The sequence below is a fragment of the Emiliania huxleyi genome, assembly GCF_000372725.1.
Source record: "Emiliania huxleyi CCMP1516 unplaced genomic scaffold EMIHUscaffold_585, whole genome shotgun sequence".
Taxonomy (NCBI): Eukaryota; Haptophyta; order Isochrysidales; family Noelaerhabdaceae; genus Emiliania; species Emiliania huxleyi.
This window is the reverse complement of record NW_005197609.1, coordinates 33,855-44,822: the sequence shown is the minus strand read 5'-3', so window position 1 is coordinate 44,822 and position 10,968 is coordinate 33,855. Positions and strand designations below refer to the sequence as shown.

Below are 10,968 nucleotides of genomic sequence, written 5' to 3'. Positions count from 1 at the left end.
CGACTCCCGCGGAGGCACGGCTGGCACCCGTGGCGCGGGGCTCGTCTTCGAAAAGACCAGGATTCATAGCTCTACTGGCAAACTTCTAGCTGACACGCGCGCCCCGTCGAGCTTACGGCGGGCGCGCTGCGGTCGCACGCCTACCCAAGTCATATGCCACGGCGTGCGATCTAGATTCAGCACACGCGCTTCTGCTCGCAAACACTCATCCAATGAATTGTCGTCACCCATGAATGCTGGGGTCACCGCTGTGGTGGCCACTGCTGCCGGCGTCGCCCCCGCCCCTGCTCCAATGAGAGATGGGGTCGCGAGGGACTGGCAGAGGCGTTGGAGAGCGCCGTAGAGGCGGCGGCGGAGGCGACGGTGGAGGAAAAGGCGGTGGCGGAAGAGGCAGTGGCGGCGGCTGCCCTTCAGCTCGCGCAGCTATGCGAGCGTGTTGACTGTGAAGAGCGGGTGGCAGCCGTGCCGTCCCGCAGCGTCTCGTGCATCGGCAACAAGGAGAAGGAGGCAAACAGCTCGGCAGGGACGACCCATCTCGTGCATCGAGTCGACCTCGGCGCGCACACGCTTCTCGTCGAGCTGCCGCCGCTCGCGGCAGAGCGACTTGTGCGCAAAGCGGACGAACCACAGCGCGCCGAGCAGCAGCAGCACCCTGAGGACGATGCCCGTGAGAGCGATCGCCAGCACAAGCGCAATATCCCGCCGCGCCCTGTCGGTCTCGCCGTACACGTTCGCCCGCGGGATGATGGCGGTCTGGCACCAGCGGCCCGGCGCCGCGAGCGCCGGAAGCCCATACCCCTCCAGCCGGAAAGGAGTCACGTCAGACTGTCGCCGCGCTCGAGCTCGACCCGCGCAGATGGTGCCCGCCGTCGCCCTGCGCCTGCGCTGTCGCCGCCTTGACCTCCGCGAGCGCCTCTGCGAGCGGCGCCATCGACTCGGCGATGCAAAAGAACTCGTCGCCCACCGGCGTCGGACGCGCAGGCAGCGCCTCCGTCGGGCAGACGGTGCGCAGCGCTTTGACGGAGCACGCCTCCGGGCCGCACTCCTCAGCTGTGCCGTCCCGTCAGCCACCTCCTGTACAGCTCGCGCCCCACCTCCGAGCGGAGCGCCTCCGCTCCGCCGGCCGCCATGCCCGCTGCGCTCGCCTGCAGCTCGAGCGGCGTCATCCGCCCCTTGTCGCGCAGCGCCGGCTCGATGCGCTCGCGGAGGAGCGCCACGTCGAACTCCGGGTGCGCCTGGCAGCAGAGCGCATTGCGGTGGCGGCCGCAGACGAAGAGCTCGTGCCGCGCGGTCGGCGAGCAGCCGAGCAGGAGCGAGCCCGCCGGCATGCGCAGCACCTGCTCGCCGTGGCTCTGCAGCAGCCGGAGGGAGGCCGGGCCGCCCTCGCCAGCGCCGCCCGCTGGCGGCAGCGGCGACAGGAGCGCCTCCACGCTCGCACGCTCCTGCGGCGGGAACAGGCCGGCGAGGGCAGCCGCGTCGACGTCGATCGTCTCTGCGCCAAAGGTGAAGCTGCCGTCCGGGTTGGAGCCGACCTCGCCCCCGAGGGCGACCGCGACGGCCTGGCAGCCAAAGCAGCAGCCGACCAGGCGCACCCGCGGCAGCGCAGCGCACGCTCGGATGCACTCGAAGAGGCCCTCGAGCCAGTGCTGCTGCTGCGGGTCGACCGCGGAATAGTGGCTGCCCGTAATCAGCACGCCATTGTACTTGCCCGACTCGAGCTCCGCGCGGGTCGGGAACTCGCCCTTGTACGCGTCGAACCTTTGAAAGGCCGCAGGCGGGAGGCGCAGCGCGCCGGCGAATATTCGTAGCTGATCATTCCACTTGTCAGCATCCTCGGTGTTGATGTAGGCGATGCGTGGTTGCAGGCGCCGTCGCCGCCCGAGGAGGAGGATAACGGCGGCGGCGGCGGCGGCGGCGGCGACGGCCACAGCCGTCGAGGTCCTGACCGGCATGGGTCAGGAGCTGGCCAACTGTGGGAGGAGGGGTCGGTCTGCGGCGCTTCCGACAGAGAGGTCCGCCTGCCGCCCGGGCGGAGTCACAACTCCGACCACAGAGCACCGGGACGCGGCGGGGCGATCTCTCTGTCACCGTGTTGTTCACAGCCTTGTTATCGATCAACACTTTCGATAGACCGAAAGTAAGATCGTTCGGTGCAGAAACCCCGGCCATGCCCATGTAACGCAATTGTGCTCGATTTTTTTGATTTTTTGGTCGAGAAGTGTCTCCAAGTCTTCTGGACCCATCGATGGCCGTCGCCTCGACGCCGCTCGTCGCGGCACCATCGTGCCCGGCCTGGGCGAAGCATCGTCGCGGGCGCCAGCCGCAGTTCGACGGCAAGCCGTGCGAGCCTGCCGAGGAGGAGGACATGTGGCTGTGCCTGGCCGACGGCCGCGCGCGCAGCACCGCCGACCTGAAGCGCCTGGCGACAGCCGCTCGGGTGCGAGCGAAACGAGCAAGAGATGCAGCCGCCGCGAACACGCGCGATCGGCAGGCGCGCGACCAGCGCCGCCGGCAGCGTGAGCAGCACGACCGGCGCGCAGCGCCGGCGGTCGCCAAGACCGTGCGCCCACAACGCGGCCAGTGCGGCTGCCCGGCGCACGCGGTGTGCGGCATGTGCGTCGACCAGGGCAAGCTCGCCGCGGCCGAGCAGGCGGCCATCGACCTGGAGACGCGCTTCCACGCCTCGACGAACGTCGTCATGGACCTGGAGCGGCCCGAGGACGAGACGGCGGCGCTGCTGCAGCGCTGCGTGCACGTCTCCGACGAGACGAAGCGGCGGCTGCTGGGCGAGTGGAGCGACGAGCGCATGGCGCACGCGCTGCCGCTGCACGCATGCGCCTCGTGCGGCGTGCGGGACCCGTCGCTGACGTACACGCGGGTTGACGTGTCGGCGCTGCCGCGTACTGTGTCTGTGCGCGTAGCCGGCGGCGAAGACGAGACGCGGCACGTGTTTGAGCTCTCGCCCGAGCAGTGCGCTAAGTATCGAGGTCTTCAAAACAAAAAGGTGCGCCTTGCGTTTCCCAACGGCGCGAGCAACGACCGTCCCAACGGCGACGGTACGCACGAATTCCGCGACACCGACATCTCGCGCGTCATCAGCTGCTGGGAGTCGGACGACGGCACGCTCTACCACCTGCACCCCGAACTCGTCGATCGCCGCGCAAATGAGCACGGCGTGATGGTGCCATGCGCGATGCTGTGTCAATGGTGTGGTGACCAAGAAGAGTGGTGAAATTTAGAAAAGGAGTTGCGGTGTTGATCGCCGCGGGAGCCCTCTTATTGAGAATGTGAAAATACCGCCTATGGCGCTGTGCGCTGGCCTTTCACATAAACGCACAACTCCGGACCCAAGACGCACAAGCACAGACAGTCGAGAAGGGGGAGAGACAGCAACGACAGTCAGAAGTCAGCGCTGGGTCCCAGGAAGGCGAATGCGATGACGGCCTGGGAATGGGCGCGGGGGGGGGGGGGGGGGGGCTCAGCCGTGCAAAAAGCATCAATTAATAATAGTAATGAAGAAATATTGCTCGGCCGTTCATGAAGTCCGTCTCGATCTGGAGGAGACGGGTCAATCAACCCCGTGAGGACCAGATCAGGTTCACAATGTCGTAGCCGGAGGGGATGTTGACCTTTAGCTCTTGGGGCCACCCGTCCGCTTTGGTTTTTCCCCACAGACCACTCGGGCAACTTTTACCAAATGCCAAATTTGCACTTTACCACTCGGGCAAATTCGATTGCATTTTACCACTCGGGCAAACTCGATGAAACGGCGTGGAGACTCTCTACTGCGCGCCAGTCCCGTGCCCGATGTTCAGAGGAGGACCGGTCGCCAAGATCGTTGACGCAGGCGACCCTCTTTTAGTCGGCCCCACGCAGCATATAAGCCACACGTCGCATAAGCCGCCAGGAAGAGTGCTCGTTGCACAAGGAAGCACAAAAACAGGATCGTACAGAACGCTCCTCAACATCACTGGCAACTGCAACGAGAAGTGGGCACACATGCATGGGCATCAGTACAGAGCCATCACAGGCATCTACCTCGATGACGAGCTGGAATCAATTTGTCGAACGCAGCCAAACTTTCAAGCAGCCGCTGCATTCAATAAACTCGGCATGCTTTTCGACGCAGCGCGTGCCAGTGACGTTGACTTCTTTTTGTACTTGGATGCAGACGCGATTGTCACCACCCCGAAAGATGTCGTGGGATTGATGCGTAGTTCCAATCCGGACGCCCTTCTGTGGGCAGAGTAAGGTTGGTATGAGCGCGTGTTCTGGGACATCAACAACGGCGTGTTTCTGTGGAACCTCCGTCATCCTCTGTCACCCATGCTCATGAATGATTGGCACGCGCGCGCAGTACAAACACGTTGCGGAAAGAACCTTGCGAGGGCGATTGACGACCAAGGATCTCTCCAGCGCGCCATCAGGGCCCTGTCAACCGAGAATCGGCGCGCAGTTCATAAGGTGCATGGGTTCAACTTGAACGGCACCTACGTCAAGCACATCCACCGTGGAACAGTCGGACAGCATCAATGGCATCATCTTGCGAACAACACACGTATGGACCACCGCGCAGACCTGCTCCGTCGCATACGAGGAGGCTTGGCTTGGTGTGCGTGATGTTGGTGTTCGCTCGCTCCCTGTTATTTTGCGCGTTGTGCGCCCCCCCCCCCCCCCTTCTACGCGGGTGCGCCCACCGGCCTCTGCTAGGAACGCTTTATGTCGATGCAATCCTCACGCGCGCATATGATGGAGAGCTGCATGCCAACGCTAACAATGTCGCTCTTCGGACAAGAGAGGGAGCTGACGGAGATGCTCTTGTCGTACGGGCGAGCCCGCAATAAACGTGTACTACATACCAACGGACACACAAACGACTCGCTCTCTGTCCGGTCTATTTCTTTATTACGGCGGACCGTTTTTGTGTCGCGTGTTTGTTATGACCCCCCCCCCCCCAATGAACACACCAGTGAGGGAGGGCGAGACGATCGAGGGGTCCCGTACCATGCGAAATCGACCCAATCCAGTGCTCAAGTGCTCAAGAAGAAAATTCACGGCAACCATTCACAGCACATTGTCTGGCCGAGTCAACCCGAGTGCTGGGGCGAGCCTCGGCGAGACTGCGTCAGCTGTTCCCACAGCAGGCTGGAAGTACCTCGCCAGGCTCGGCCGCGGATGCTCCTCGCACCGCTCCTCGGCCTGCTTCCCTGCCCTCCCACCCGGTGGGACGCGCTCGGCGAGCTGACGCCCGCGGCTCCACGCGACTTCCTCGCTGTCGTCACCGCGCCTCCTTCGCTGTCGCCGACTGCTGAGCGCGAGTGGCTCGAGCGGAACCGGGAGTGGCTCATGGATGAGCTCGGCGAGCACGGCGCGCTTCACTTCAAGGGCTTCCGCCTCCCTGCCACCTCGGCAGGCTTGCGCGACTTTTGTAGCGCGCTGCCTCTGGTTCCCTGCGCCGACCCTTTGGCGAGCGTCGGCGTCCGCTCCCTCCTCTCCGCGCCGGACGGAGTGTACGAGGCGGTCAACGCCGAGTCCCTCTCCAAGACCTTCATAGGGCTGCACAACGACGTGACGTACAAGCTGGCGGCTCCCTTCGCCGCCTTTGCGTGCTTCCAGCCCGCGGAGCTCGGTGGAGGCGACTTTCTGCTCGCGGACGGGCGGGCGGTGCTGGCCACCCTGCCTGCCGGAGTGCTGGCCACCCTGCGAGAGAGGCTGCTCTCAGTGCGGGTGGCGTCGATCCCCTTCGGATGGCTCGCGGACTTGCCGCTGCCGCCCTCCCTCCTCGCGGCGCTGCGCGGAGCGGCGCTGCGCGTCGTGGGCGCTATCCTCTCGGCCAAGGCGCTCGATCAGTATTACTACTATTCTATCATCTCTATTGACATTATCAGCAGTTAGTGTTTTATCCTCCTCTTCATCACTTCGAGTCGCCTCGCTGTGAACAGCGTCTCTTCACACCTCTAGCTGTGAACAGGTGCCGCTCGATCTGGCAGTCGCCTTCTCCGCCGACGAGCGGACGCTGCAGATCCTCGAGCAGCCGAAGGCGCCTGTCAACCGACACCCGGCCAGCGGCGCGCCAACCTTCTTCAGCAGCCTGCACTCGCAGTCGGCGTACCTGCAGCGGCGGCGGGCGGGCGGCGGCGCGGCGGGCGGCACCTTCGAGGGCGTGGACGTCTTTTACGGCGACCTTTCTCCCCTCGAGCCGGCGCTGCTCGAGGCTGTCGACGAGGCGGTGGGGAGGCACGTGGTGCGGGTGCCGATGGCGACGGGCGAGGTCGTGCTGCTGGACTCGTACCAGGCGCTGCATGGACGGGACTGCTTCGAGGGCAGGCGCGAGCACGGAGTGGTGTGGCTCGACGAGGAGAGAGGAGAAAGATTGACTTGCGCTGCTCTCTCATCAAAATCGTGCGTGAGACAGATCGTTTGAAAGTACGTTGCTGAACGGAGCCGAGCACTTCTCGGGGGAATCTCGGCGGAAAATTATCTCGCTTCTCGGGCGGGGATCTCGCTGAATAGATCGTGACTCATCTCCTGACGACAACAGTCAAAACACGACTCACAGCCAGTCCACAGCCGGCACTCTACACACAGCGTGAAACTCACTAGACAGCTATTAGAGCAGGAGCGTGACGGAATCACATCCTACTCCGTTACTCCGTGAGCTCCTAGCCCTCTTGTGGTTTCGACTCTACACGCTATTTCGACAAGAGTCCTGGACATGTGTACCAGAACTTCCCTGAAGGCGGGAGCCGCTAAATATAGTTCCCTGGGGGCGGTCGCCGCTGCCGCCCCCACAGGGCGGTCGCCGCTGCCCCCACAGGGCGGTCGCCGCTGCCGCCCCCACAGGGCGGTTGCGCTTGCGGCAAGATTCATTATGAGTCGCCAGTTCGACTAATGAGTTGTCGATTCCGACGGAGGGGGGGAAGAAACTACGCCTGCCCCTTGCCCACTCACTCTAGTTCTCCTGCCCCTGACAAAAGGGACAGCGGCCTCGAAATTTTTTCTTAGTCACCCGCGATGCCGATGCCTGGGTGGCGAGGGCTTGGGCATTCGCGGTGGCGATGCCTGGGCGGCAGCGAGGGCGGCGAGGGCTTCGGCATTTGCCAGTGTATCGTCAGGCCTTGCTCTCACGTCCGCCGGAGCTACCTCGGCTATCACCTATCTATCGGCACCATTTCAAGTTTGCCGCCGCCGACATGTCCCGGTCTGGCTCAGTCAAGGCAATGTCGCTCGGCGCTCGCTGGCTCCGTGGATGCTTGTGCTGCTGAGCAATCCAGGCGCACTTTGGCACTCGGCGGCAGCGACTTGCGGCGTCAGCATTCGAACGGTTGTGTTGATTGCTTGCCTCCGCGGTATCTAGCCGGCCGGCGCGCTCCGCGCGTGTGTCTAGCTTGCGCGCTCCGCGCGTGTGTCCGGGTAGCACCAGCGCGCTCCGCGCGCACCATAATCATCTCAGTGCCTATGCTTATAGCCACCAAAAGCTCGTTTCTGCAGCTTGGCACGCTGTAGCCTTGCACCCCAATAATCGAAACACAAGCGCATCGCCGACCGATTCGCCGACGTGGGGACCGAGGAAGGCGTCCCACTGTACCTGTACCCCGTCCAGCCCGGAAGCAAACCGCCTGAAAGCAGCGATGCTGAAGCTCAACGTTTCTCCGGCCGTCGTCACCGGCCGCCTCCACCTGCTCAGCATCTTCTTCGCGTTCCTCGCGGTACTCAGCACGGGCGGCTCGACCGCCGCGCTCCTCGTCACGTTTCTGCCGCGAGCGACAGCGCCGCCTCCGCCACTCCCGCCGCCGCTCATGGTCACCGGAGGTTGCGCTTCGCGAAGCTCTATCCTCGACAACGTCGAGTATGTCGCGGTCGGCTACACCTTCTCAGGGGCGCCGTACTTCCGCGACGCCTCGTCGTCGTACTATCTCTACTGGGACCCCGAATGCAATGGCAACGGGTTCGGAGCGACCTGGGGCGTGGACACTGATCAGCCAAGCACTACTGCCTCCAACGACCTCGATGGCGAGGGGGTATGTAGCTACATGGCCGCCATCGGCTCGGACGACTCCTCCTCGCCGCCGCTCGGCACGGCTACCTGGCAGGTGTTCTGCGACGGCTCCTGGACGGAGAACGATCTGACACTGGCCGTTCTCTCCCCGTCCGCTCCGCCCGCTCCGCCCGCACCGCCCGCACCGCCCGCACCGCCGCCGTGGCCACCGGGGCGCGCCCCGCTGCCGCCGCCCCCCGAGCTGCCCCCCGAGCTGCCCCCGCCGCTGCCACCGGCCGATTGCGATGCAGAGGACGAGAAGTGGGTCCCTTTAAGCTTGGTCGCCACTCTTATGGCCACCGTCCTTGGACTTTTGGCCTTACTCTTGCCCACGGCATCGCAGCCCAAGCGCTTCCTCGCGCTCTATCTGCTCACTCTTGCCCTCGGCAGCTTCGCCATCCTCGTCGCCTCCCCGCTGGGCTTCTCGTGGCTTGTTCCGGAGCAGTGCGACTACGACCCGACAGTCCTCATTGTCTCGAGCATATTTCTCTTCATCCCCCCACCTCTGAACCACCTCCACCTTCGCAAGAGACTGCGCGCTCGCATCGCCGCCATCGAGGCCGACCTACCCCAGCGCCTCGCCGACGGCTCCCTCCGGCTGCTGCGCGTCGCCTGGCTGTTGGAGCGCCCAACGGACTGGGTGCTACTGCGGCAGCAGGACCTGCCGGAAGAGGCGTTTTGGGCCCCGGCCGACGCGGCCCGCCTGCTGGCCGAAGAGAAGGTCGCTGCGCTCTCCTACAAGTGGCAGGGCCCCTTCAATTCGTCCAAGGGCGGCGGCGACCAGCCAGACGGCAGCCGCTTCCACCTCGACGAGGTCCTCTCGTATTACCGGGAGGGCCGCCACGCAGAGGATCGGCCCGCCCTGATGTGGGACTTTGCCGCGGTACCGCAGCACGACCCGATAACGGGCGCGAAACGTACCACCGCGGAGTCGGATCTGTTCGAGGAGGGGCTCGGCGTGATGAGCAACGCCTACGCCAGCCCGCGCGTCCTCGTGCTGCAGCACCGGCGGATCCCGCTCCATTTGGAGCGCGAGCTGAATGAGATCTACGACGGCGCGCCACCAGCTGACCGCCTCGACCTGATCCCTTACGCCGGTGCCAAGTGCCGTTCGGGATGGTGCACGTCTGAGACGGCGTGCGCGCTGCTGATGACGGAAGGGGGCGGGCACGCATACGAGCTCGGCGTCGGCCGTGTGCCGGTGGCGCGTGGGCGGCTGCCAAGCGTGCGGCAAATGGAGGCGCTCTTCGAGGCCGAGTCGACGCGCTTCATCGGCCGGGCTGATCGCGAGGAGGTGTGCGGCATGTACCTCTCCCTGCGCAAGAAGCTCGAGGAGTATGATGAGGAGCAAAAGGGCTGTTGGGTGAGGGACGCCGACAAGCTGATGACAGACGAGAATCCACGTGACCGGATCATCTTCTTGGTCTTCCCTATCTTGGCCCTCTTCTACTTCCCCTTCAGCCGCATCTTGCGAGTCCACCTCGCCGCCGTCCTCTGCTGCCGCCCTCGCGACAGCCTCGACTACACCTTCCACTGGAGCATTCGCAAGCCGCCGTTTCGGCGCAAGCCAGAGCTGCGGACCAGATTGGCAGGTGCGGAGCAGGTCAGCAAAGGGCGGTTATCCGTGCGGCAAAGGAGAGGGCCGACGGGCCAGCAGCAAGGCGTGGCCCTGCCGTCGGAGGGGCGCTTGTCGTTCGTGGAGCTTGCACCGCCGGGAAAGCGCAGGTCGACTTTGGTGCTTGCACCGCACTGGAGCAGCGACAGAAGTAGCAGCAGCAGCGACCGCAACCCCCCGCTGTCCGAGCTGCCCTCGTGCTTCCTGCAGAAGAAGCAGGGCGGCGGGGGCGGCGCTGGGCCGTCGCAAGAGGCCGAGGCGCCGGCGGAGGAGGCGGCGGGGGAGGCGGTGGCGGCGGAGCTTGCGGCGAAGCTGGCGGCGGCGCTCGAGGAGAGCGCGAGGCTGGAGGAGGGGCGGCGGGCGGTGGAGGCGCAAGGGCCGTCCTCGGCTGCAGAGGCGCCGGCTCCGAGGGAGGAGGAGCCGCCGGCCGACTTCATCTGCCCGATCACGACCGAGCTCATGAGCGACCCGGTGATGGCGGCGGACGGGCATTCCTGTGAGCGGTCGGCAATCGAGCGCTGGCTCGCGACCAAGTCGACGAGCCCGATGACGGGCGAGGCGCTCGTGCAAAGCTTCCTAGCCCCCAACCACACGCTGCGCCGGCAGATCCGGGAGTGGGAAGAGGCGAACGCATGCTGAAGAGCGCAGCGCTTGCGCCGCCCGCCGCCGTCGGCCGTCGAAGAGGGCGCGGCAGCGGCTTACACACCCTCCCGGTCTCGAGCGACGCCTCGGCCCTCTCTCTTTGGTATGCCGTGTACAAAGACCGCAAAAAAGCGGCCAGGCAGAGGCCAGAGCGAGCACATCCCCCGCGCGCGCCAGGGGGGAGAGCTAAGAGGCGTAAGTGGGCAAGGCCAGGGCAAGCCCTACGTAGATATACTGCTGTAGATATAGGCAGTACAGCGGCGCGGGCGCTTGGGCGTTGGGGGCCTTGCCCCACACACCACCTTTTGTGTGTGTGGAGCTAGAAGTTTACTCTACCCACGCTGCCTGACCTTAATCACCACTCAAGCGGACCCCTCTCCGGGCGGAGCCGGAAAAATAAAATATTCTGACCTTCAAGCCCCCCTCCGAGACTAGGGACAGAACCCAGAGATACATACGTCAAAGGGACTGCCCCCCGCCCCCACTTGCCCTGACTACACAGGATTGCGTGCCCCGAAGACGGCGACACATAGCGGGGGACACCACGCAAGGAGAGGGTGCGAAGCCTAAGATTGGGGTGCTAGGTGGTGGGACCATGAGGGGGGGATGGCGGGGTCCCGTGGGGGTGAAATGTTGCGCGGCGAATTCGAACCTACCCCCTCGCCGCGCCGAT

General features: G+C 64.9%; 3 protein-coding genes across 3 annotated transcripts; 2 read left to right on the top strand and 1 right to left on the bottom strand.

Moving 5' to 3' along the window:
• Positions 1-423: 423 nt before the first annotated feature.
• EMIHUDRAFT_247536 (hypothetical protein) lies at positions 424-2,175 on the bottom strand (the record flags this gene model as incomplete). The annotated part of the gene is made up of 4 exons (XM_005764644.1): positions 424-753; positions 827-1,030; positions 1,095-1,832; positions 2,089-2,175. The coding sequence occupies 4 exons, from the start codon at positions 2,173-2,175 to the stop codon at positions 424-426; spliced, it is 1,359 nt and encodes a 452-aa protein (XP_005764701.1).
• A 3,000-nt stretch (positions 2,176-5,175) lies between these two features.
• Positions 5,176-6,658, top strand: EMIHUDRAFT_120158 (hypothetical protein; the record flags this gene model as incomplete). The annotated part of the gene is made up of 3 exons (XM_005764643.1): positions 5,176-5,814; positions 5,972-6,343; positions 6,620-6,658. The coding sequence occupies 3 exons, from the start codon at positions 5,176-5,178 to the stop codon at positions 6,656-6,658; spliced, it is 1,050 nt and encodes a 349-aa protein (XP_005764700.1).
• A 3,412-nt stretch (positions 6,659-10,070) lies between these two features.
• EMIHUDRAFT_76718 (hypothetical protein) lies at positions 10,071-10,292 on the top strand (the record flags this gene model as incomplete). Its single annotated transcript, XM_005764642.1, has 1 exon — positions 10,071-10,292. A coding segment is annotated over one exon (222 nt), but the record flags the coding sequence as incomplete, so codon positions are not given.
• Positions 10,293-10,968: the final 676 nt, after the last annotated feature.